The 27,053-nt window shown below is 40.0% G+C and overlaps 2 protein-coding genes across 2 annotated transcripts in view; both read right to left on the bottom strand.

The window, feature by feature from the left end:
* LOC137084577 (NACHT, LRR and PYD domains-containing protein 12-like) overlaps positions 1–27,053 on the bottom strand; it is a 391,414-nt gene that overhangs the window by 181,362 nt on the left and 182,999 nt on the right. The gene's annotated exons all lie outside the window — the stretch shown is intronic.
* LOC137085253 (NACHT, LRR and PYD domains-containing protein 3-like) overlaps positions 1–27,053 on the bottom strand; it is a 142,133-nt gene that overhangs the window by 5,879 nt on the left and 109,201 nt on the right. Inside the window, exons 8-9 of the mRNA XM_067451807.1 lie at positions 15,010–15,183; positions 4,334–4,507 (exon numbers count right to left, since the gene is read on the bottom strand). Of these exons, the coding sequence (XP_067307908.1) occupies positions 4,334–4,507; positions 15,010–15,183 (348 nt within the window). The remainder of the gene's footprint in view (positions 1–4,333; positions 4,508–15,009; positions 15,184–27,053) is intronic.

Raw genomic sequence — 27,053 nt, forward strand, 5'->3', positions numbered from 1 at the left:
CGACAACATGGGGGCGGAGTCACACATGGAAATAGGCGGGCAGATCCCGAGCACAGCAGGTTTCATTTTAGGCTCTCCAAAATTGTATTTCTACATTTAATAAACAAACTATTTAGTCAGATAGGTATTTGTTGTAAAAGACACAGTTACAATTTCAAGCATTTTTAAGCACTTCATCCAAAATTCAAGCTCTTTCAAGGATTTCAAGCACCTGTACGAACCCTGCTGTGTGTGCGCGCATGTCTGTGCGAGTGTGTGTGTGCGCGTGCGAGTTTGTGAGCGAGTGTGTATGTGACTGTGTGTGTGTGAGTTTGTGTGCATGTTTGTGTGTGTGTGCATATATGTGTGTGTGTGTGTGTGTACGCCTGTGAGTTTGTAAGTGTGTGCATGTGTGTGTGTGTTTGTTCGTGAGTGAGTGTGTTTGAGAGTGGGTATGTGTGTGTGTATGTGAATGTGTGTGTGTGTGTGTGTGTGTGTGTGTGTGTGTGTGTGTGTGTGTGTGTGTGTGTGTGTGTGTGTGTGAGTTTGTGAGTGTGTTCGTGAGTGAGTGTGTATGTGACTGTGTGTGAGTGTGTGTATGTGACTGTGTGTGAGTGTGTGTATGTGACTGTTTGTGTGCGTGTGAGTGTGAGTGTGTGTTTGTGAGGGTCTTTGTGAGTTTGTGAAAGTATGTGTATGTGACTGTGTGTGTGTGAGAGTGTGAATGTGTGTGTGTGTTTGTGAGTGAGTGTGTTTGGGACTGTGTGTGTGTCTGTGTATGAGACTGTGTTATGTGTGTGTTGTGTGTGCGACTGTATGTGTGTGTGTGTGTGTGTGTGTGTGTGTGTGTGTGTGTGTGTTTGTGTGCATGTCTGTGTGTGTGAGACAAGGTTATTTTTGTAAACGAAAACTGAAACTAAGACTAAAACTATTGGTCAAAAAACATTTTCGTAAACTGAAATAAAATTTAAAAATCTGAATAAATAAAAAACTAAAACTAAACTAAACGAACTACTCTTACTAAAAAACTAACTAAAATAAAATAATAATTAGCAAAAATAAGGGTTTGTTTTCGTTATTAATAAGCTCTCTTTAATGTGGTGGAAAATCTGACTGTGGCGCTTGAGGGAGTGTCTGCGCTACTGTGCGTGAAGTGATCTGAGGAGGAGATTAACCGCTGTCCTGTGACGGACACGTGCAGACAGTCAACACATCGCTAAACGGCAGTTCACAAAGAATCAATGCGTCCGTGGCAGTGAAATGGAAAATAACAAGGTAATGAGATGCACGTTGAACTTCTTTTAACTTAAGCTCTGTTTTAGAATGCCGTTTTTTACGCGACGAGAGATGCAGGCACAAAAGTCAGCAACTATAGTAGCAAGTACTAGCCTACTGTGCGTTTGAGATTTCATGTTTGCATAATATTGACAGGCTCAAAGGTGTTATCATAATCATTTACATTATATTATATTATTATCTGTGTGGAGACATTTCCCCACAGAGTAGGGAATACCAGGATACACACACACACACACACACGTTTGTTTCACTATATAAGTGAGGACATTGCATGGACTTCCACTGATTTTATATCAGGTTAATTATATTTTATATCCCCTAACCCAACCCCTAGCCCTAAACCTACCCATCCCAAGAACGTGCAAAACAATAGATTTAAATATAAACATGTTTTGGCCGATTTATAAGCCCGTTTTTAGTATATATAATATAACTAGTGGACCAGTCAAATGTCCTTATTAGTCAGTTATTATAATATTTAACTAGATAAGTGAAGACATTGGCCCCCTTTACAAATATAGCACAACACACACGCACGCACGCACGCACGCACTCACGCACTCACGCACTCACGCACTCACGCACTCACGCACTCACGCACTCACGCACACACGCACACACGCACACACGCACACACGCACACACGCACACACACAGTGTGGTCTTACACTGCTAGCCTACATTGTACTACTAAAGAAATTAAAAGCTTTTTATTGTTTAAAAATATTTCATCTTTGTTATGAATGAGTTTGTCTTGAATTTATAATTTTTACTTTTATATTTTACTTTGCATTTATTTTGTTCTTTAAGATAGGCTAGTTTGTATAGGTCAGAGTTTGACTCAAGCTTTTTTGCTCAAAGGTGAAGACCCAACTTTATGTATGTTTTGTAAGACCGTCCTGGCTATAAACAATAATGCTCGTTTATCAAGTGATTTCACTTAAGGATGTGTAGTAAGATTAAACTCTAATCTGTGCAAACATTAAACTTTACTGAAATTAAAAACCTTGATTTGGTCTCTACACTTCATTATGCTAACTCTGCTAAACTATAATTACTAAAACTAAAACTGAAACTAAATAAATAAAAACTAAATAGAAATGTATTTGCAAAATAAAAACTAAACTAAAACTAGCAAAACCATTTGTAAAACTAACTAAAACTAAACTGAAATTTGTAGCAAAATTGAAAACGATACTAAAATAAAAACTAATTTAAAAAAGCAAAACTATAATAATCTTGGTGTGTGACTGTGTTCGTGAGTGTGTTTGTGTCTGTGTCTGTGTGTGTGACTTTGTGTGTCTGTGTATGTGACTGTGGGTTGTGTGTGTGTGTGTGTGTGTGTGTGTGTGTGTGTGTGTGTTTGTTTTTGTGACATATCAGGACACAAATGTGTATAATGGCATGGGTCTGACACAGGTATTACAGGAGAGGGTGAAATATGAGGACATTACCCATGGCCCCACTTTACAAAAGGCTTATCAATCATACAGGAGAGAAAGTAAAAATGCAGAATGTTTCCTGGGATGGGTAGGGTTAGGGGCTGTGTGTGTGTGTTTGTGTGATGGGTAGGTTTAGGGGCTGTGTGTGTGTGTGTGTGTGTGTGTGTGTGTGTGTGTGTGTGTGTGTGTGTGTGTGTGTGTGTGTGTGTGTGTGTGTGTATGTATGTGATGGGTAGGTTTAGGGGCAGTGTAAGGGGATATAAAATACGGTTTGTACAGTATAAAAACCATTACGCCTATGGAGAGTCCCCACATTTCACAAAAACAAACGTGTGTAAGTGTCTTTGTGAGTGTGTGTGTGTCCCTGCATGTCTGTGTGTGTGTGCGCGTGTGAGTTTGTGTGCATGTCTGTGTGTGTGTGTGTGTTTTTGTGACATATGAGGACTCAAATGTGTATAATGCCATGGGTATGAGACAGTTATTACAGGAGAGGGTGAAATATGAGGACATTACCCATGTCCCCACTTTACAAAAGGCTTATAAATCACACAGGAGGAGTTTTTATGAGAAAGTAAAAATACAGAATGTGTCTTTACATGTAATATTGCTGTTTAATTAAACTATTCAAGTGTAAATCATTTCATAATTTGACTAAAACATACAAAATAATGCGTAATCTAATTACAGGTCCAGTCGGCATAATCGGTGTTGGACGGCTCTCTTACTGCTGAACATTTGGACTGTTACTGACGCTGGAGTTTGGATTGTTCTGGGTTACCGTTGGCCTTTCCGGACTGCTTTCTGCTGTGAACACCTGCCTGTTTCTGATCGTGAGTTGGGATGTCTCTGTTGGTTTTGTTTGCTCCTCGTCTGACTATCCTGCTTGTCTGACACTGATTCTCGCCTCATGATTTGGATTTGATTGTCCTGGATTCTGACCTCCTGCCTGCCTGACCATTCTCTTCAGTTCTGAGCTGTTTTGGGCTCTTGCGGTTTGGACTGTCTTTATTATTGTTTCAATAAATTAAAGTTAAGCATTCTTCTGCTTTTGGGTCCTGCTTCCTCAGGTCGTCACAAGCAGTAAAATGTTCAAGAGGAGTTCATCCGTTAGATATTTTAAATAACCAACAACAGCGTTTAATGCTTTGTAAGCGGTTGTAAAGAATGCGTCTCAATTTATATTATATTATTTATTTCAACAGTGTTGTTGTGTAAAACTATATGATTACTATGATACTTTTAGAACCAAATATTATTGCCCCATTGTTATTATTTTTGTATTTTAAATCATTTTAAAGGCCATTGTTTGCTTAGGTCTATTTTTATTACCACAAAAAATCAGATTACTCGATTAATCGTCAAAATAATCGACCGAATACTCGATTACTAAAATAACCGTTAGTGACAGCTCTAAATGTAACAATAGTTTGATTCCTCTTTTCCATTTTGTTACTTTATGAATAAATGTAATGATAAAGTTCACAGTGTGATGCGCAAGTGATGCTCATTTGCAATCACTCCACCGGCCTCACACCGTTCTCTCACGGCTCTCGCCCGCCCTGCTCATCACACACAGAGACTCAGTTTCATATCAGAGTCACGTATGATCTTACCCCAGTGTCTCCAGTTTACAGAGAGGATTCTCCAGTCCAGCAGAGAGCAGCTTCACTCCTGAGTCTCCTAGTGTATTCACAGTCAGATCCAGATCTCTCAGGTGTGAGGGGTTTGATCTCAGAGCTGAAGCCAGAGCAGCACAACCTTCATCTGTGACACCACAGCTCCTCATCCTGTAGAGAACAATGACACACATTAAGTCTATCTCCAAAGCTAAACATGAGCACTTACACTAAATAAATAAATAACACAATGCTGTCAATATGAAATATATATAAATATTCATTAGTTCACGTTGTTAAAATACATCAATTAGGATTAGAGGAGAGAATATACAGTTTGTACAGTATAACAACATTATTTCTGTGGAAAGACCCATAAAACATGGAAACCCAATGTGTGTGAGAAAGTGTGTGTGTGTGTTTGAGAGAGTGAGAGAAAAAGTGTGTGTGTGAGTGTATTTGTGTATGTGTGAGTGTATTTGTGTATGAGTGTGTGTGTGTGTGTGTGTGTGTGTGTGTGTGTGTGTGTGTGTGTGTGTGTGTGAGCGTGAGAGAGAAAGAGAGAGAGAGAGATGCTGTGTGTGTGTGTGTGTGTGTGTGTGTGTTTGTATGTGAGTGTGTGTGACTGTGGGTGTGTGCGCATGTCTGTGTGTGCGCATGTGTGTGTGTATGTGACTGTGTGTGAGTTTGTGAGTGTGTGTGTTTGTGTGACTGTGTTCATGAGTGAGTGTGTATGTTACTGTGTGTGAGTTTGTTGTGTGTGTGTGTGTGTGTGTGTGTGTGTGTGTGTGTGTGTGTGTGTGTGTGTGTGTGTGTGTGTGTGTGTGTGTGTGTGTGTTTGAGTGAATGAGTGTGACTGTGTGTGTATGTGAATGTGTGTGAGTGTGACAGTGTGAGTGTGTGTGTCTGAGTTTGAGTGTGTTTGAGTGAGTTTATGCGTGTTCATGAGTTTGTGAGTGTGTGTTTGTATGTGTGTGTGTGTGTGTGTCAGTGTATATGACACTGTTATGTGTATGTTGTATGTGTGTGTGTGTGTGTATGTGACTGTGTGTGTGAGTTTGTGAGTGTTTGTGACTGTGCTATGTGTATGTGACACTGTGTGTGTGAGTTTGTGAGTGTTTGTGACTGTGTGTGTGTTCATGAGTGAGTGTCTTTGTGAGTGTGTGTGTGTGTGTGTGTGTGTGTGCGTGCGCATGTCTGTCTGTGTGTTAATGTGACTGTGTGAGTTTGTGAGTGTTTGTGAGTGTGTGTGTGTGTGTGTGTGTGCATGAGTGACGAAGTGTCTTTTTGAGGGTTTGTGAGTGTGTGTGTGTGTTCATGAGTGTGTGTGTGAGTTTGTGAGTGTTTGTGACTGTGTTATGTGTATGTGTGTGTGTATGTGACACTGTGTGTGTGCGTTTGTGAGTGTTTGTGACTGTGTGTGTGTTCATGAGTGAGTGTCTTTGTGAGTGTGTGTGTGTGTGTGTGTGTGTGAGTGCGCATGTCTGTCTGTGCATGTCTGTGTGTGTGTGCGTGTGTGAGTTTGTGAGCATGTGTGTATTTGAGTTTGTGAGCATGTTCGTGTGTCTGTGTGCATGTCTGTGTGTTGTGTTGTGAGTGAGTGAGTGAGAGTGAGTGAGTGAGTATGTATGTGACTGTGTGTGTGTATATGTTTGTGACTGTGTGCGTGTATATGTTTGTGACTGTGTGTGTGTATATGTTTGTGACTGTGTGTGTCACTAAGTTGCGCTCTATTAGAGGAATCAAGCGAGTTCCCCATAGAGTTCTGACGGCCCTGCCACGCACCAGTTAATCTAATAAAAAAATATATATAGATAACGAACAGAACAGCCAATCATAAAATAGATTTGCTGTATCTGGGTAAGATATAGATATTCCCTCCACCCAAGAACGTTTACGTTCTGATTCCAACGTCACATTCTGTGATTCACGCCACGGCCTCGCTCATTAAATCAAATGCTCGCTGAAGTACCGTTAGTTGGCAACTAGAAGCCCCGATGACAGACGCAGAGACACAAAGTTAACGGTGTTAAGTTAAGTTTCTGACAGCACTTTGTGTTTTCTGTTCTTAATCCCTCAGCAAAACTTAAAGGAAGCCTTGTCTCAATCATGATTTGCATGAGATTGCATGCATTTTTCTATCGTACGTTATTGCGCTCTCACTCAGTGAACATCTGTGCTCACCTGCACTCGTGATCGCGGTGATGGACAGCTGTCCTAATCGACTGGTGTTTGGATGGGATTTTTTTTTAACTCACTTTCATTAATTAGTTCATTAAAAGTAACTCCATTTTGTAAGATCATTTTAATCTAAGTAATTCCAAACATCACGAGGCAGACGACATTAGTGATCAAATACAGTCGAGTTATTAACACGCTCCACAGCACCACCCAGTGGATTTAGTTATAACTGCGAGATTAAGAGGATTCACTGCATTTACGCCAAGAGGGTAATCCAGCGCTCGGAAAGCGTTCCACCCATAGGGGCGGCCATTGCTAACCAAGCCATCACCTGCTGTTAGCATCCCATTGACTCCCATTCATTCTTGAGTCACTTTGACAGTGAATAACTTTACATCTGAGGCGTTTAAAGACTCCTTTTGTCCATTGTTTATTTCTAAAGAAACACGACAATGTATAAAAGGCTCCGTTACCTTGTATCTTACACTATCGCCCCGCAGAAGCTGTTTTTGTAAAAATAGGCTAACGATTGTGTCATAACCAACGCGACTCTGTCGCACAGTTGAGAAATTACCGTATAGACCTGAGGAGACGCTCGCAGGCAATCTTTACTGTCTATGAGGCAGTCGGGGGGACGTGGAGACATAAAGTCTGATAAAGTCAAGGGGGAAGAATGGGGAGAAGCCCATAGTGAGCCAAAAGCAACGGGAGAAAATATTTAAACATGGTGATTCAGATTTCACTTTCCACAACTACTAGAAGACCTACAGCTATCAGACAGGAGGCTCACGTCACATCTACGTCCTCAAGCTCAGTCTGAGCCGGCGCAGTTCGCTCAGCCATCAGGAAGTGAGTGCTCCTTTACTGACATCACTTAACGCCGTTGAAGTCAATGGGATAGCTCTGTCCATTTCTTTTACTGTCTATGCATTTACGGCCAGCGAAGCAATATAGTAAAATTTCAATATTATTTTTATTTTCCGAATATGAATTACAGATCGAATATATTCATGCTCACCCCTATTTATGGAAGCTGAAGTGTAGCAAGATAAAATTTGCAATGCATTTCAGTATTTAAATTTACATTTTCCATACCATGTGTGCAACATAATTCAAATTAAATAATATAATTTACATTTGCTATTTCCTACACTAGTTTTAACATATATTTTAAACATAAATTGTATATTGTAATACTTTATATAAGTTGCAAAATTAAAATGTATTACAGAAATAATTAGATGTGTTTAACATGTTCAAGCAAAAATTGTAGCAAAATGATCTTTTAAATGTTATTTTTCTAAATAGCATTTAAACTCCCATTTAAGATTCTTGCGATTGCATTTTGATTATATATCCCGCAATGAATGTAGCAAAATTCAATGTGGAATTGAAAATGCAAAACTCCATCTCGCCTAAGGCAACCAAAGAGCTAGAGAGCTATTTGAGAGTAAAATAATCTCTGTTGTAAACCACAGTTCACTTCAGCGCAACCGTGCTCATGTTAAGGTGCCACCAACCTCTGGGCTGAAGGCCTCAAAAACCTGCTACCAACACCAATAAACAACACTAACCATTCTCTCTCTCTCTCTCTCTCTCTCTCTCTCTCTCTCTCTCTCTCTCTCTCTCTCTCTCTCTCTCTCTCTCTCTCTCTCTCTCTCTCTCTCACACACTCTCTCACACACTCTCTCACACACTCTCTCACACACTCTCTCACACACACTCTCACACACACTCTCACACACTCTCACACACTCTCACACACTCTCACACACTCTCACACACTCACACTCTAATTAAATACATATTTTTTATTTCTATGAATTTGTGTCATTTTTCATATCAGACCCCCGTACCCAGCCAAACCCCCGTTTGCTGCCGCCACGGCCGAAATCTCACTCTGAACTCAGTTCAAAACTTGAGAGCCCTGTTGTAGTAAAAAAACGTAATTTGGCACATCATTTCATCATGCTGTTCTTCAGCCCACTGCTAATTAATGCCTATTGCAAAAAGAAAGAAAGCTTGAATAAATTAAGTCATTGACATTATAGGCTATTAACTCTACGCGCTGTCATGTCAGGGTGACGACTAGGACGAGCCTGAAGAAATTAAACCGGTAATTTTGACTGAATGGAAAAGAGAGCGCGTCTTTTTCAGGCAGACTGAAAGTGCAAATTATTTTATACCAGCAGGCCTAACAATCATACAAGAAACAAACTATGGAGCAACGACATTAAAACGCTGACTCTATTCATTGACTGAAATTGGCTGCAAGTCCACCGCACAACAGTGCATGTTCACATTTTTAATTGTCCATAACAACCCCAAAACTCGCCTGCTTGCCTTGCACATCTAATTAATGGGCTGACGAAGTTCTCAGACTATTTTTCTTACCTTCTTTTTTTGTTGCTGTGGATGTTATTGAGCTTGTAGAAGTTTAGCTCTTGCATTCCTCTGAACATCTCACGCCGAATTTACTTAAAATATAATATTCCGTCACGTCATCGGCCTGACAACATTATGAAGCTGCAGACTCGGAGCCTGCATCCACAGTCCCGCACTCAGAGTCACGCATTCTCAGACCCCTCGTTTTTAAGAAACAGCGCCTCCTGCTGTTCTGAAGACCGTACAACATCCTTATCCAAATAAGATGCAATATTACGTTATCGTTTCATTTAAAAATAAATTTACACAAAATAACGCTTTTGCAAACATCTTTGCATTCCCAAAAGATGTCATTGTTTTCTCTGACTAAGTACGCAGTTTATTTATTTATTTATTTAATAAAGAGTGTGGGCAATTGAAAGAAAATTACTGATGGACAAAATACGATTACAGATTGAACTATCCTCTGAAAAATATTATGTGATATATCGCTACAATTCTTTTTTTTTGTTCAATGTTTCTTTCAGGTTCACATGCTAATGGTCTAATTAACATATTATACGCAATGCTAACATTACAAAACCATATTTTTTATATCTGGAATGCAAAGCATAACTCACACAAGAATAGACAAAACACCAATAATAAACAAATCTGTACTTTAACTATCACCTAAACATCATATTGCGGTAAACAGGACAAAGCAAAGAATTGTGTTAGTGACTGTACTTTGTATCTTCAATTGCATAAGGTAAAATAATAACTACTGTAAATACTACTGTAATACAATTTTTGAATTGTACAGATTTGTTTATTATTGGTGTTTTGTCTATTCTTGTTTGAGTTTTGCTTTGGATTCCAGATATCAACAGGTTTTTTAATGCTAGCAATGTATAATATGTTAATTAGACCATTAGCATAGGTTGACCTGAAAGAAACATCTGAGTTGGAATTAAAAAAAAACATTGTAGCAATATAATATCACATAACATTTTTCAAAGTATAGTTCAATCTGTAATTGTATCTCTTCCATCAGTAATTTTCTTTTATTTAAATAACCAAAAAACAAAAACTACTGGGTACTTTCTTAGTCAGAGAAAACAATGACATTTTTAGGGAATGCAAAGATGTTTGCAAAACCGTTTATTTGTTTAGATTTATTATTTAAATGAAACGACACCGTAATAATACATCTTATTTGGATAAGGATGTTGTACGGTCTTCAGAACAGCAGGAGGCGCTGTTTCTTAAAAACGAGGGGTCTGAGAATGCGGGACTCTGAGTGCGTGACTGTGGATGCAGGCTCCGAGTAAAAAAATATTATGTGATATATCGCTACATGAGCACAGCTTCATACTACTCCGATCCTCGGCTGTTACCGCCAACCGCGCATCTCTATGAGGCGGTTCAGCCGTGGCATGCAAGCCTGCAGTTATCCGGCCGGCCGAGTTGGGTATAAACGGAGGTCGGAGTCAGCAGCAAATGGGTGGGTCAGCAGCAAGTGGGTGGAGCTTTAGCCGCAAGTGGGCTGTACAAACTTCCAGAGGATTTTGATTGGTTTATTGAGTAACCTGTGTATAGTTATTGGTTGGTGGCGGTAAGGTAAGTTTTGTTGCAATCCATCAGAAAACAAAGAAAGAAAAAAACACTTTCACGTGTTCATCATCGTTAAATTGAAGGGGTAAGCTTGTTGTTAATTTTTTTAGTTTAGTAAAAATGCATTATAAGTTGTGAAAAAGTAAATATAATGGTGTTTGTACACAGTTTTTAGTCTTTAAAAAGAATAAGGGTAAAGTGTATCCAAATAATTTCTGTAGTTTTTTTAGTAGCACATACAAATTACAAAATCTGTAACATCCATTTCTACAATTTGCTCTCGATCATGGATTTTGAAGACCATAATAAGGTATTATGGAGTGTTTATGGAGGTATTAAGCAGTGTAATGTTTGTAATTTTGTATTTAATTCAATTTTTTGTATTGGCTAGTCTTAACTGTAATTTGTGATCAATTTAATGCATCCTTTAATTTTGATATTGTACTGCTAATAATTAATTAAAGTAATGGATAATTGTATCTTTTTTTTATTCTAATCCAATTTCAGAAGAAGAATGCTCTGCACTTCTCCCTGAAACCTGTGGCAATACAAAAATACACTATGCTGGGTTTCTAATTATGTCACTATAATATTGCTCAGCTAATTTTAAATTACTTAATTTTTACTAGATAAAATTAGCAAGGTATGCATAATCAATTTTAATATTGATTTAAAATGTGTATAATATTACAACTTGAATCCACTTATATTTTTCTTTAAGGATGAGGTGTTAAGAGATGATGACCCTCCATCATGCTTCATCTTCAAGTAGTTGAATAATGTTATATAATGTGCTTTTTTAACGGCCTGTGCTAACTGTTGCTATCTTTTCAGTTATCAGGAGCGTTGCTTAAGAACATATTGCTTGAAGTTGTTCTTGAAGGAGATGCTGCCTACAAGCCCGGCATTGGTTCGCTCTAGGTTCAGGGACATAGTTGGGGGATAAAAACTGAAAAATCAGGCACACTTCTTATGGCTAGAAATGAAATATTGACAACAAAAAATAAAACCCATAACAAGAACAACACTGATAATGTTAAATGTTATGTTACTTTTTTAAAATTATTTAAAAAATATTTTTCCCTCTGGTATTGCATGTTGGAAAAATACATCTTCACACTACAAACAGCTCTTATGGTAAATGTACTCCATCGCCACTTGTTTGGAGTGCCAGTTTGAGTACAAATGCTGAACACTTGGTACATTTTGTGTAAATTGGTGATGAAAAGACTAATTGTTAGTCTAGTGTGGCATTTAAAAGGAATATTAAAAATAGTAATAAAGTCTAATTTACTTATGTCATCGCTTGGAGTTCTGGACACCATTCACTTGCATGGCGTGGACCTACAGAGCTGAGAAATTATTCTTAATGTTGGTAATTGTTTAATGTCAACATAAACCCTAGTGCTTATTGCGCTTCTTGTGTCTCCACCAGGTTATGCTGGGAAGGGGAAAGCGAGGCGAGCTCCAGGGCATTTATTCAGAAACATCCCACCCTGGATTTTGCTGTGTTTACTGCATGTAGATGAATTCCAATGTGCTGCAATAGTGTTTATACGAATAGTAAAAAACACGAAAAATAATACAATTAATGAATGACTTGTACATGATTTTATGCATTAAAAAATAATTTATCCACCCTGAGATTTCAATTTAATATGTGTAATCCTCAGAAGAACATTAGTCTGCTATTTAAAAAAATGCAGTAAAGATGAATGGTAACAACAACAAAAGTTTACATTAGCCAACTGTTTTTCATGCATTTACACACTCACTTCACTGAGTGCAATGGCATCTCATTGTGATATTGTAGATTGTGTAGCTAATATTGAGAAATAGGCTTGAGTAAGGCCTACATTACAGCCTTGAGTTTAAAACAGCATCCCATTAAGTATGGCAAAAGGTGTAAGTGACTTCATCGTTTACATTGAGTGGTAGCCTACTGTCCAGTACCACTCAATGTAAACGATGAAGTCACGTCGAAAGCCAGTCTGGACACACGATAATAACAAAGACGTAAGAAATTAAACCATGATATAGAACCTGATATTTAATGGTCTCATTTCATTACTGTGGCTACTTCCTGCCTCTCTCATTCACCGCGGTCCTCAGCCTCAATGACGCTTGGGGATTTCTCATAGACTGAAAAGGATTTCCACACACGTTTGTGAAATCCCTCCTACTCGTGGCATAAGCCCCTCCCACTTGCACATTTGTCAAATCCCTCCTACTTGCGACATAAGCTCCACCCACTTGCTGTGTAAGCTCCTCCCACCTGCAGGTCTCCGGGCTGCAGCGATACATACATGGGCCAGCCTGCTTGAGTCCCTGAACACGTGCGGGCGAGAAGCATTTGGCTTAGTAGGGGCAGATGAACGGAGGGTTAAAATGAAGCGCTCTGATTGGCCGAAAGCTTTACACACTGTGGCTCAGCGGCAGAATCAACGTAATGGATTGCACTGAAACCGGCGAAATGCAAGATGCAACAAAATGCGTACCTAGAGAGCAGCGAATCGTACAAGCGTACTTAAGAGTAAAAATGCGTGCTGAGTACGAAAAATGCGTACATGTTGGCAGGTCTGGATCATGTGACACTGAAGACTGGAGTAATGATGATAAATTCAGCTTTGATCACAGAAATAAATCATATTTTATAGTCTATTAAAATAGAAAACCATTATTTTATTAATATTTCACAATATTGCTGTTTTTGATCAAATAAATGCAGGCTTAATGAGCATAAGAGACTTCTTTCATAATGCTGCATAATTATCAATACTGGTAATATAATAAAGTCCTTTCACGTCACCATTTGGCCAGCCTACATTTCACATAATCGGCCTGTAGGTGGCGCTGGGCTTCATTAACTTTGATCGATTCATCAAATAGTAAACGCTGCATCAAAAATACAAGTAATACTACTTACCATTAATGCGACTTTTGGTGCTGGATGGTTTTGTGCGGTGCTTTTTTTGGCAGTTAACATCCTGTCAGCGATGCAATTTGATTTATTACATTTTCAACCAATTTGTTTGAACTTGTTTTGCCAGATCACAATTGGTAGGTGTAACGTTATTATACATGACAAACGGGCATTTATGAAATATATGAGAGAGATTTTTAATTAAATCGACACATTGGCTTTGATTTTTTATGAAAACAATGTTTGTTTTATTTTTCTCCTTAAAGCCACAGACACTCTCTGAAAGAACCATATATGACAAGAGCGCCGTTTCCGAACAGACTAAGGAAAATCAGCCGGTAAAACGCACGCAGCCCATAGCAACACGTCACGGCAACGCCTCAGACCGACTGATATGAAAAATAAACTGATATTTCCCGACTTTTGAGCCGTTCGTTACTATTGTACACATTGTCATGTTATTATAAGCCAAATTTATTTTGTTTCATTGACCACAAATATTATCATTAAAGGGGCACTTTTGATTTATTTTGAAAAAGGGCAGGGGCTCGAGCACCCAAAGCTCCCCCCTCTGCACGTGCCTGGTGTGTGTATGTGTGTGTGTGTGTGTGTGGGACTGTGAAAGTGTGTGTGTGTGTGTGTGTGTGTGTCAGCATGTTTTTGTGACATATGAGGACACAAATGTGTATAATGCCATGGGTATGACACAGGTATTACAGGAGAGGGTGAAATATGAGGACATTACTCATGTCCCCACTTTACAAAAGGCTTATAAATCACACAGGACGAGTTTTCTAGAGAAAGTAAAATTGCAGAATGTGAATTTACATGTAATATTGCTGTTTAATTAAACTATTCAAGTGTAAATCATATCCTAATTTGACTAAAACATACAAAATAATGCGTAATCTAATTACAGGTCCAGTCGGCATAATCGGTGTTGGACGGCTCTCTTACTGCTGAACATTTGGACTGTTACTGACGCTGGAGTTTGGATTGTTCTGGGTTACCGTTGGCCTTTCCGGACTGCTTTCTGCTGTGAACACCTGCCTGTTTCTGATCGTGAGTTGGGATGTCTCTGTTGGTTTTGTTTGCTCCTCGTCTGACTATCCTGCTTGTCTGACACTGATTCTCGCCTCATGATTTGGATTTGATTGTCCTGGATTCTGACCTCCTGCCTGCCTGACCATTCTCTTCAGTTCTGAGCTGTTTTGGGCTCTTGCGGTTTGGACTGTCTTTATTATTGTTTCAATAAATTGAAGTTAAGCATTCTTCTGCTTTTGGGTCCTTCTTCCTCAGGTCGTCACAAGTAGTAAAATGTTCAAGAGGAGTTCATCCGTTAGATATTTTAATTAACCAAAAACAGCGTTTAATGATTTGTAAGCGGTTGTAAAGAGTGCGTCTCAATTTATATTATATTATTTATTTCAACAGTGTTGTTGTGTAAAACTATATGATTACTATGATACTTTTAGAACCAAATTTGCAATCACTCCACCGGCCTCACACCGTTCTCTCACGGCTCTCGTCCGCCCTGCTCGTCACACACAGAGACTCAGTTTCATATCAGAGTCACGTATGATCTTACCCCAGTGTCTCCAGTTTACAGAGAGGATTCTCCAGTCCAGCAGAGAGCAGCTTCACTCCTGAGTCTCCTAGATTATTCCATGACAGATTCAGATGTCTCAGGTGTGAGGGGTTTGATCTCAGAGCTGAAGCCAGAGCAGCACAACCTTCATCTGTGACACCACAGCTCACCAACCTGTAGAGAACAATGACACACATTAAGTCTATCTCCAAAGCTAAACATGAGCACTTACACTAAATAAATAAATAACACAATGCTGTCAATATGAAATATATATAAATACTCATTAGTTCACGTTGTTAAAATACATCAGTTAGGATTAGAGGAGAGAATATACAGTTTGTACAGTATAACAACATTATTTCTGTGGAAAGACCCATAAAACATGGAAACCCAATGTGTGTGAGAAAGTGTGTGTGTGTGTGTGTGTGTGTGTGTGTGTGTGTGTGTGTGTGTGTGTGTGTGTGTGTGTGTGTGTGTGTGAGTGTATTTGTGTATGAGAGTGTGTGTGTGTGTGTGTGTGTGTGTGTGTGTGTGAGTGTGTGTGTGTGTGTGAGAAAGTGAGAGAGAAAGTGTGTGTGTGAGTGTATTTGTGTATGAGAGAGTGTGTGTGTGTGAGAGAAAGTGAGAGAGAAAGTGTGTGTGTGTGAGTGTATTTGTGTATGAGAGTGTGTGTGTGTGTGTGTGTGTGAGAGAGAGAGAGAGAGAGAGAGAGAGAGAGAGAGAAAGAGAGTAATGCTGTGTGTGTGTGTGTGTGTGTGTGTGTGTGTGTGTGTGTGTGTGTGTGTGTGTGTGTGTGTGTATGTTTGTGTGTAAGTTTGTGAGTGTGTGTGTTTGTGTGACTGTGTTCATGAGTGAGTGTGTATGTGACTGAGTGTGCATGTGAGTGTGTGTGTGTGAGAAAGAGAGCGTGTTTGTGAGGGTGTGTCTGTATGTGTGACTGTGTGTATGAGTGTATATATGTGTGCGTGTGTTTGTGAGTGAGTGTCGTTATGAGTGTGTGTGTGTTGTGAGTGTGTGTGGGCATGTTTTTGTGACATATGAGGACACGTGTATAGTATAAAAAGAATTACGCCTATGGAATATCCCCACATTTCACAAAAACAAACGTGTGTGACTGTGTGTGTATGTGTGTGTGTGTGTGTGTGTGTGACTGTGGGTATGTGTGCATGTCTGTGTCTGTGTGTGTGACTGTGGGTATGTGTGCATGTCTGTGTGTGCGTGTGTGAGTTTGTGTGACTGTGTTCATGACTGAGTGTGTATGTGACTGTGTGTGATTTTGTTGTTGTATGTGTGTGTGTGTGTGTGTGTGTGTGTGTGTGTGTACGAGTGAATGAGTGTGACTGTGTGTGTGTGTGTGTGCGAGCGACTAAGTTTGTGAGAGTGTGTTTGAGTGAGTTTATGCGTGTTCATGAGTTTGTGAGTGTGTGTTTGTATATGTGTGTGTGTGTGTGTGTGTGTATGTGACTGTGTTATGTGTATGTGTATGTTGTATGTGTGTGTGTGTGTGTGTGTGTGTGTGTGTGTGTGGGTTTTTTTAGTGTTTGTGACTGTGTGTGTGTTCATGAGTTTGTGAGTGTGTGTTTGTATATATGTGTGTGTGTGTTTATGTGACTGTGTGAGTTTGTGAGTGTTTGTGAATGTGTGTGTGTGTGTTCATGAGTAAGTATTTTTGTGAGTGTTTGTGAGTGTGTGTGTGTTCATGAGTGAGTAAGTGTGTGCATGTCTGTGTGTGTGTGCGCGCGTGTGAGTTTGTGAGCGTGAGCGTGTGTGTGAGTTTGTGTGCATGTTCGTGTGTGTGTTTGTGTGTGTGTGTGTGTGTGCGCATGTCTGTGTGTGTGTGCACCTGAGTTTGTGAGCATGTGCAAGTGACTGTGTGTGTGTTTGATCGTGAGTGAGTGTGTTTGAGACACAGTGAGTGTGTGTGTGTGTGACTGTGTATGTGTCTGTGTTGTGTGTGTGTGAGTTTGTGTGTGTGTGTATATGTGACTGTGTTATATGTGTGTTGTGTGTGTGTTATGTGAGTTTGTGTGCGTGTGTGCGTGTGTGCGCGTGTGCGCGTGCGCGCATGTCTGTGCGCGCGCGCGCACGAGTTTGTGAACGTGTGCATGTGACTGTGTGTGTGTTTGTTCATGAGTGAGTGTGTTTGAGAGTGTGTGTGTGAGCTTGTGAGTGAGTGAATGTGTGTGTGAGTGTGTGATTGAGTGACTGTGTGTGTGAGTTTGTGACTGTGTTCTTGAGTGACTGTGTGTGTGTGTGTGTGAGTGACTGTGTGTGAGTGTGAGTCTGTGTTTGTGAGTGTCTGTTTGTGAGGCTACGTCTACACTAATCCGGATAAATTTAAAAACAGCGTTTTCGTCTAAAAACGCTCCGCGTCCACACTAACATTTTCAATCGTTTTTCAAAAAATGTTCATCTACACTGAAACGTCTGAAAACGCTTACGTCCCCGTACTGCGCATGAGCAAATCCAAGACGCTTCGACTTGTGTAATGTCCGCTACTCGTTTATTTACTCTTTGAAATTGAGGCAAATTTTGAGTGTGTATGACTCTCTGTGTGTGTGTGTGTGTGTGTGTGTGTGTGTGTGTGTGTGTGTGTGTGTGTGTGTGTGTGTGTGTGTGTGTGTGTGTGTGATGGGTAGGTTTAGGGGCAGTGTTGTAAGGGGATAGAAAATACGGTTTGTACAGTATAAAAACCATTACGCCTATGGAATGTCCCCACATTTCACAAAAACAAACGTGTGTCTCTTTCTGTCTGTGTGTTTGTGTAAGTGTATCTGTGTGTGCATGTGTGTGTGTGTGGGTGTAATCAATGTTACATTGTACAGATCGCACATTTATAGTTGTAAATGCGAGTATAGTAAATATGAGTGTGTGTGTGTGTGTGTGTGTGTGTGTGTGTGTGTGTGTGTGTGTGTGTGTATGAGTGAGGGAGAGTGTGTGTGTGCGAGTTTATGAGTGTGTGTGATTGTGTGTGTGTGGTGTGTGTATGTATGTGTGTGTATGTATGTGTGTGGTGTGTGTGGTGTGTGTGTGTGTGTGTCTGAGTTTCTGTGTATGTGTATCTGTGTGAGTGACTGTGTATGTGCATTTGTGTGTGTGTGTGTGTGTGTGTGTGTGTGTGTGTGTGTGTGTGTGTGTGTGTGTGTGTGTGTGTGTGTGTGTGTTTGTGTGTATGTGTGACAGTGTGTGAGTGTGTGCGTGTGTGTGGTTGTGTGTATGTGTGTGTAAGAGAGTGTGTGTGTCAGAGTTTGAACTAGGGATGGGCGATTTGGCCTAGAATCAGGGGCGTAGCAAACTTTTCAAAAGTGCGGGATGGATGTGGTTTGTTTGTTAACGATGAATAAAATAACAGAAGGACACAAAACGAATAACACACAATAAAGTGACCAGATTCCTGAAGTGGAAACCGCGGACATTTCCTATTCGAGTGGTCCAAATACCACTGAAAATCTAATTTGTTATTATCTATTAACTGAAAAACAGGGACAATATATGTTTGAATGTTTTTTTGGTGTTGTGGGCTCCCTATATTACTATTAACATTAATAATCTTCATGATTTAGTTTGATTATTATGATTTTTGATGATGCGTTGCAGTCAGTTGCAGCTCGTGGCTCTAAGTTTCACGGGTAGATTGCGTCATCAACACACATTATCGCAATAGTGCAATAGAAGTAAAATCTCTATCGTAGGCTAATTTTGTATTGTTTATATTGCATATTATTCATATCGCCCATTACTAGTTTGTACACATCTCCATGGTTTATTGAACTGTTAGGCCGGTTTCACACTGCACGTGTTATCAGGGCGTAAGCAGCCCGTGTTTTTTTCGGCGCCCATGTTAACAGATTAGAGCATTCACACCGCACGCAGAGGCGTCGCTGGAGCAGAGCAGAAGAGGCAGTGCCGCGATCGTTTCAGAGCAGAGTCTATTTTTGCCGCGCTGCTCACGCTGAATTAAAGCCACAGTGCATAGTTCTTGATAAAACTGACCTGGTTAACATGAATAATTACACATGTCAGCATAAAATCATGAAGTGAAGTGTTCCGTGAGTTTCATTATCACCACATGACATCCTGCGCTGTGAAAAAAATAAATGAAATGCATGAAAGCACATCACTGCCAAAAGCTTCTGCCCAAACTTCACCGGGCCATTTAAATGATTAAACCCAGAGGCAAATCTTAACTTTAAGGTTACTTTTATCATGTGAACTATATACAGCATGTTATATGCATGTGTTTTTGGGACAGAGGGGAAAACGGTCGCATTTGCAGCATATATGATGCGCTGACCATCATGAATCAAAGCACGAGAATGACAGTGTCGGAGGAGAACACCGGAAAATGTGACAGAATGGACAATATTCGTCTGTATTTGCATTACACGAGCCGTGGTTCAGCTGCGCGAGACAAACGCTGCCAGTGTGAATGACCAAAATATTGCAAATCGCGTTCTAATCACAATACAAATACCTTACAATGGGGGCAAATGCGGTCAGAGATTATGTTTTCTGTCTGACCGTCAATCCGAGATGTTTCAGTCGGTCTGAGATGATATTAGGGTTTCCAAATTTTGCAAAAATGTTGATGGATTGCTGATGGACACTATTATCAGCTATTATCATATTTCTTTTACAACAACAGCCAAAGTCGTCAGAAGCCATTGGAACATCTTCCTCTAAATCACAAATACAACTCAAAAGAAGAGCCGTCTCAGATGTTTCTCCACTCTCCAATCGTCATCTCCTTCATCGCTCTGATTGGTTTTAGGTCTATCCAATTGCGCCCAGAGGTGCAGGGTGCAGTTATGTTCTTGAGGACATTACATTGTTCCTCAGGTCAACAAAAAATAAAAGGGGTGTAAAAATGCAAGAATATTTTCCGGACTTGAAACAATTTGTTGACAAAGCAAAAAGTTGGATGGCTAGTGACTCCTTTACCAACAAAGAAGTGTATAGATTGAAGAAAATTGTGAGGAATATAAATAGCACCCTTAATAATGATGGTGTATAAAATTAAGAAGAGAGGAATTTTCTTTGATAAAATGTGGGTTTTCTTTTTCATTTTTTTCACCATGAGTGAGGTACATATTACATTTACATTTAATCATTTAGCAGACGCTTTTGTCCAAAGCGACTTACAAAAAGGGGAGAGCAATAGAAAAAACGAAACAGACAAGGCCAACAACCTGTAAGAGCTGTAAGAAATCTCAATTAATTAGCACAGTACACTTTTTTTTTTAAATAGACATCTACAACAAAAACTCACGTACGGTAAATACAAAACACTGGATTTTGATAGCTATGATAACAACCTATTAGGACTAAGGCTGTTGCCCCAGCTGTTGTCGTTAATGCAGATTCAGTGGCCCAATGGGTTGGTTTTGTATGGCATTCTAGCTAAACACGCAGCAATAGCCATCTACAACAAAAACTCACGTACGCAATATACAGAACACTGTATTTTGATAGTTATGATAACTATGTAACATACCCGCCTGAAGGCACAAATCCGGATGAGAGACGTAGATATGATCCAGGAGTGTGCGCTTTCTGGTCGTTGCTGTGGTGATCAGTAAGTGCTATTCTGTATTGGTCAAGTGCAATTGGAAAAGATGTGTCTTAAGATGTTTTTTAAAAATGGCTACAGACTCGGCAGCACGAATTGAGATCGGCAGGTCATTCCACCAGGTGGGAACGGTCCAGGAAAATGTCCGCGAGAGCGATTTCATGCCTCTTTGGGATGGAACCACGAGGCGCCGCTCACTCGCAGAACGCAAGCTTCTGGAGGGTTTTGTAGGCGATAACTAGTGCTTAGAATTTGATGCGAGCAGTCATTGGCAACCAGTGCAGTCTGATGAAGAGAGGCGTAACATGCGCTCTCTTCGGCTCATTAAAGATCACTCTCGCCGCTGCATTCTGGATCAGCTGCAAGGGTTTGATAGTGCATGCTGGAAGCCCAGCCAGAAGAGCATTACAATAGTCCAGTCTGGTGAGAACAAGAGCTTGAACCAGGAGTTGTGCAGCCTGTTCTGATAGGAAGGGTCTGATCTTTCTAATGTTGTATAAAGCAAATCTGCAGGACCGGGCTGTTGCAGTAATGTGGTCAGTGAAGTTTAACTGGTCATCAATCACAACTCCAAGGTTCCTGGCTGTCCTTGATGGAGTTATGGTCGATGAACCAAGCTGAATGGAGAAATTTTGATGAAGTGCTGGGTTGGTTGAGAAAACAAGTAATTCTGTCTTTGCAAGATTGAGTTTAAGATGATGCTCTTTCATCCAGTCAGAAATGTTTGTCAGACAGGCAGCGATACGAACACTGACTGTAGGATCATCTGGTTGAAATGAGAAGTAGAGTTGAGTGTCATCAGCATAGCAGTGATAGGAGAAGCCGTGTTTCTGAATGACAGAACCTAATGATGACATGTAGATGGAGAAGAGAAGTGGTCCAAGGACTGAGCCCTGGGGAACCCCAGTAGCTAGATGATGTGACTTAGACCTACCAGAGGTCCTGTAGGACCTACCAGAGAGGTAAGACCTGAACCACTGGAGAGCAGTTCCTGAGATCCCCGCCTTCTTAAGTGTTGACAGGAGGATCTGGTGGTTAACTGTGTCAAAAGCAGCAGACAGATCCAGCAGAATGAGCACTGAGGATTTGGTAGCTGCTTTTGCCAGTCTCAGTGCCTCAGTTACCGAGAGCAAGGCAGTCTCAGTCGAATGGCCGCTTTTGAAGACGGATTGGTTGTTGTCTAGGAGGTTGTTCCGTTCAAGAAACATAGAGAGTTGATTGAACACAACTCGCTCAAGGGTCTTTGCAATGAAAGGCAGAAGGGATACCGGTCGGTAGTTTTCTAAAAGTGCTGGATTCAGAGAGGGTTTCTTAAGCAGCGGGGGTACCCGAGCCTGCTTAAATGCTGTGGGAAAGGTTCCTGTTTGAAGAGAAGTGTTGACAATGTGAGTGAGTGCAGGAGTGATTGAAGAAAAAATAGCCTGAAGGAGGCGAGTGGGTATAGGATCAAGAGGACAGGTAGTAGGGTGATTGGAAAGGATGAGTTTAGAAATATCTGCCTCGGAGAGTGGAGAGAAGGATGGAAGCGTGTTCGTGTTAGTTGTTGAGATGTGCATGTCAGTTTGTGATGAGAAGAACTGTTTGCTGATGAGAGATGTTTTGTTTGTGAAAAATGATGCAAAGTCATCAGCTGTAAGAGTTGATGAAGGAGGGGGAGGAGGAGGACAAAGGAGAGAGGAGAATGTTTTAAAGAGTTGGCGAGAGTCAGAGCAATTGTTGATTTTGTTGTGGTAGTATGTTGTTTTAGCAGTGGAGACATTTGTAGAGAAAGAAGAGAGAAGAGACTGATACAAGGTAAGGTCAGTATAGTTTTTAGATTTCTGCCATTTCCTCTCTGCCGCCCTGAGTCCAGAGCGATGTTCACGGAGAACATCAGAAAGCCAGGGGGCAGATGGGGTGGGGCGGGCAGGTCTGGAGGAAAGGGGGCAAAAACTGTCTAAGGAGGATGTTAGAGTGGAGCAAAGAGTGTCAGTAGCACTGTTAGTGTCCAGTGCTGAGAACTGAGCAGCTGGAGGGAGTGAAGATGAAACCATAGTGGATAGGCGAGAGGGAGAGAGTGAGCGTAGATTACGCCGAAAGGTAATCTGTGTAGGAGTGCGTGTTGTATCAGGAGTCAGTATGAGGTTAAGAGTGATGAGAAAGTGGTCTGAGGTGTGTAATGGAGTAACTAAAGTGTTGTCCGTGGAGCAGTTGCGTGTGTAGACAAGGTCTAATTGGTTACCTGATCTGTGAGTAGCCGTAGTAGATACTAACTTAAGGTCAAATGAAGTCAGTAGAGTGCTGAAGTCTGCAGCTAGGTGTTTATCAAGATGGATGTTGAAGTCACCAAGCAGAATCAGAGGAGTGCCATCCTCAGGGAAGCTAGAAAGTAACACATCCAACTCCTCCACAAAGTTACCGAGGTGACCTGGAGGTCGATAGACCACTACCACATGGATTTTAACAGGGTGAGTAATCGTGATTGAGTGCGATTCAAATGAAATGGCCGGTAGAGATGGTAATGGATCAAATTTCCAATCATTTGAGATAAGCAAACCAGTACCCCCACACCTCCCAATAGGCCGAGGAGTGTGTGAAAAAGTATAATTGGTTGAGAGGGCTGCAGGAGTGGCAGTGTCCTCTGGTTTGATCCTGGTTTTGAGTTAGGGCCATGAGGCTAAGCTGAGAATGAGTCCCAATAGATGAAATAAAGTCTGCTTTGTTTACAGCCGACTGGCAATTCCAGAGACCAATTGGAATAGAGAGTAAAGTAGAAGAGGATGTTAGGATATAGCGCAAATTATTAGGATTGCGGCGTCTCGTGCGTACAGAGCGTGATTTACGAGTGCTAGTAGTAATAGTTGCGTCTATGAATGTTAATGGTGCAAATAATTCTAGAAAAAGAGCACAGATTTTTGAAGAAATTGAACAGAAAAACATAGACATAGCTTTTCTACAAGAAACTCATAGTAGTGAAGATAATGTGGTTGATTGGATGAAGGGATTTAGTGAAGTTTCTGTGTTAAGTCATTATTCAAATGTGAGTGGGGGAGTTGCCATTTTATTTAGTAAGAATTTTAAACCAATTTCATATGATGTGGAGGAAATTGTGAGAGGTAAAATGTTAAAAGTCGGAGCTGTGTATGAAAATTTTGTGTTTGTTTTTATCTGTGTGTATACTCCAACTGCACCTATAGAGAGGTTACTGTTTTTAGATACTCTTTGTTCAACTTTAAAAAATTGCTGTACTGAATATTTTTTATTTCGCGCTTAATTCACCTTATTGAGAAGTATGATTTATGTGACATTTGGAGAGTTATGAATGGTAATGAAAAACAATATACATGGGCTCATGTACGTGATAATTATATGTCATTGGCTAGGTTAGACAGATTTTATGTTTTTAAACATCATTTGAATGTGTTTAACAAATGTTTTATCACACCTCTGTCTTTTACTGATCATCATATGGTCAGTTGTAAATTTATGCTAAGTTCAGTGAAATCTAAAAGTGCATATTGGCATTTTAATACGAGTCTTTTAAATGATAAATTATTTATTGAATCTTTTAAAAAACATTTGGAAGGGTTTTAAGGATAAGAAATCTACTTTTAAATCAATACAACAATGGTGGGATTACGGCAAGGTGCAGATAAGACAGTTCACACAACAATACACTCAAAATGTCACAAAAGAATTGAATCGTTCTTTAGAAATGCTTGAGAAACAATTGATGGAGTTACAAAAAATTTCTCAAACCTCAAATGATAGTAATTTTAGGGAAACCTTTTTTAGAAAAAAAAAATGAACTTAAGGAGCTGTTAGGGCATAAAGCACTCATTTTTTAAATATTGATCAGATGGATGCATCATCCAAGTATTTCTTTGGTCATGAGAAGAAGAACGGGCAGACACGTTTAATTCATGCTCTGCGTTCTGAGGATGGTACTTTGTTATTGTCAAATCAAGCCTCTGTGGCTCCCACCGATCGCCAACAGAGGGCCCCCTCACCTGAATATTAATCCTCCCTCCGGACTTCATTACCCACAATCCTTTGCCCTGACTCACCAGCCATCATTGTTTACACCTGAGTACCATTAGCCTCATCACCTCAGTCTTTATAAACTAGGTTCACTCTGTCATTCACTGCGAAGTTTTGTTTTGCTACTGCTGACAACTCTGAGCATGTTTCCTGTTTATCCCGTGTACGACTCTAGACTGAACTTCTGGTTTTGATCCCTTGCTGCCTGCCCATTGACCTGTGCTTTGCTCGACTACATTCCGTTGACTTGGTTTGCTGCCTGCCTCGACCCCCTAACTATCCAGTGACTACGCCTCTGCCTTTCCTTGGTTGTTCCTGTTGTTGGTGATTGACCTCTGCCTGTTGTTTTACCTTTGTGCTAGTCAAATAAAGCTGCATATGGATCCTCAACCTGTGGACTCATCATTACAGTTATCTAATCCCAGACAGATTCCTGAGGTAGCAATTCGGTTTTATCAGTCCCTGTACAGAAGTGAAATTAAGCCGGAAGGGGGGAAAAATCTCCTTTTTTTAGATGATCTACCAAAGATCTCAGAAAAGTCCAATGTAGAACTGGATTGTAGCCTAACTCTAGGAGAGCTCCATAAAGCACTCCAAGACATGGAGTCTGGAAAGGGTCCTGGTGTGGATGGGCTTCCAGTGGATTTTCTGAAAGCGTTTTGGTCGGAGATAGGGTGTGACCTGCTGGAGGTGTTCAATGACAGCTTGCTAAAAGGTGGGTTGCCGTTGAGCTGCCGAAGGGCAGTGGTTACTCTTCTTCCGAAAAAAAGGTGATCTGAGATTAAGAACTGGAGGCCGGTATCCCTTCTGTGCAGTGATTACAAATTACTTTCTAAAACTTTGGCTAACAGATTGACTAAGGTAATGGGGCAGGTGATGCATCTAGATCAATCTTATTGCATACCTAGCAGGTCAATCTTTGACAATATTTCTTTAATTAGAGATATTATACAGGTTTCCAAATTATTTAATATCAATTGTGGTTTGTTGTCTTTAGACCAAGAGAAAGCGTTTGATCGGGTGGAGCATGCTTATTTATGGAATGTTTTAAAAGCTTTTGATTTTAAGGAGAAGTTTTTAAACATGATTAAAATTCTTTATAGTGCCATTGAGAGTTTTGTTAAGATTAATGGTGGCTTATCCGCTCCATTCAAGGTCAATAGAGGTATTAGACAAGGATGCTCATTATCAAGAATGTTATATTCTATTGCTATTGAACCACTTCTACAAGCAATCAGGAAGAATATAGATGGTGTTAGGATACCATCTTGTGATGTTAATGTTTGCTTATCAGGTTATGCCCATGATCTTATAGTAATTATTAATAAACAAAATGACATACATGTTTTATCTAGACTGATAGAAGACTTTGGAAAATGGTCTTCCGCAAAAATAAATTGGAAAAAAAGTGAAGCTTTTTTATTAGGGGACTGGAATGAAGGGAGACCAATTCTTCCTGAAGGTTTGTGTTGGAATAAGTGGGGTTTGAAATATCTTGGAGTTTTTTTGGGAGATGATGTTGTACAAAATAATTGGGATGGGGTTTTGCAAAAAGTTAAAGATCGTTTAGACAAATGGAGATGGATTCTACCAAACTTGTCTTATAGGGGAAGAACACTTATTGTAAATAATTTGGTGGCTTCACTTTAATGGCATAAATTGGTTTGTATCGATCCTCCTGTGAAGTTGATAGCTGAGATTCAAGCAGTGTTTGTTGACTTTTTTTGGGACAAGCTCCATTGGATTCCTCAGAGTATTTTATTTTTACCCAAGGAAGAAGGGGGACAAGGACTGGTTCATATCCAGAGCAGAATTGCAGCTTTTCGGCTGCTTTTCTTACAAAGACTTCTTGATGGACCTATAAATGCAAGCTGGAGGGCGATTGGTTGTGCTTTATTTAGGACTGTGGGAAACCTTGGACTGGATAAACCTTTATTTTTAATGGACCCTAAGTGCCTGGATCTTTCAAAGTTGTCATCTTTTTATCAGCATGTTTTCAACATTTGGAGTTTTTTTCATGTTCAGAGGAATGAAAATTGTCATTCCATTTTTTGGCTGCTTAATGAACCTTTGATCTTTAAGGCAAGACTGGATCTTACAGAGTCAATTTTTTTTACCAGGATTCAGTAATCTATTAAAAAAACTCAGGAGTTTGTACTTTAAATCAGTTACTGTGTATAGCTGGGCCTCATTTTAAGAATGTAGAAGCTGTAAAGGAAAAATTGGGAATCAGATATGTTCATTTTGTGACTAGATATCTGACTAAGTTGAAAGAAGTGTTTACGGATGAAGAAAAAATGATGTTAGAGGACTTTTTTTTTAGGGACAAATATCCCTGATTACGAAGATCCTTTTCCTTGTTTAATAATTCAACCAAAGTTTGAAGAGTATTCAGGCTTTTTCTTTCAACAAAAGTTTTCGTCTATTGATTTTTTTTTTCATGTGTGGGGAA

Source organism: Pseudorasbora parva, chromosome 8 (genome assembly GCF_024679245.1).
Source record: "Pseudorasbora parva isolate DD20220531a chromosome 8, ASM2467924v1, whole genome shotgun sequence".
In the NCBI taxonomy this organism is placed as follows: Eukaryota; Metazoa; Chordata; class Actinopteri; order Cypriniformes; family Gobionidae; genus Pseudorasbora; species Pseudorasbora parva.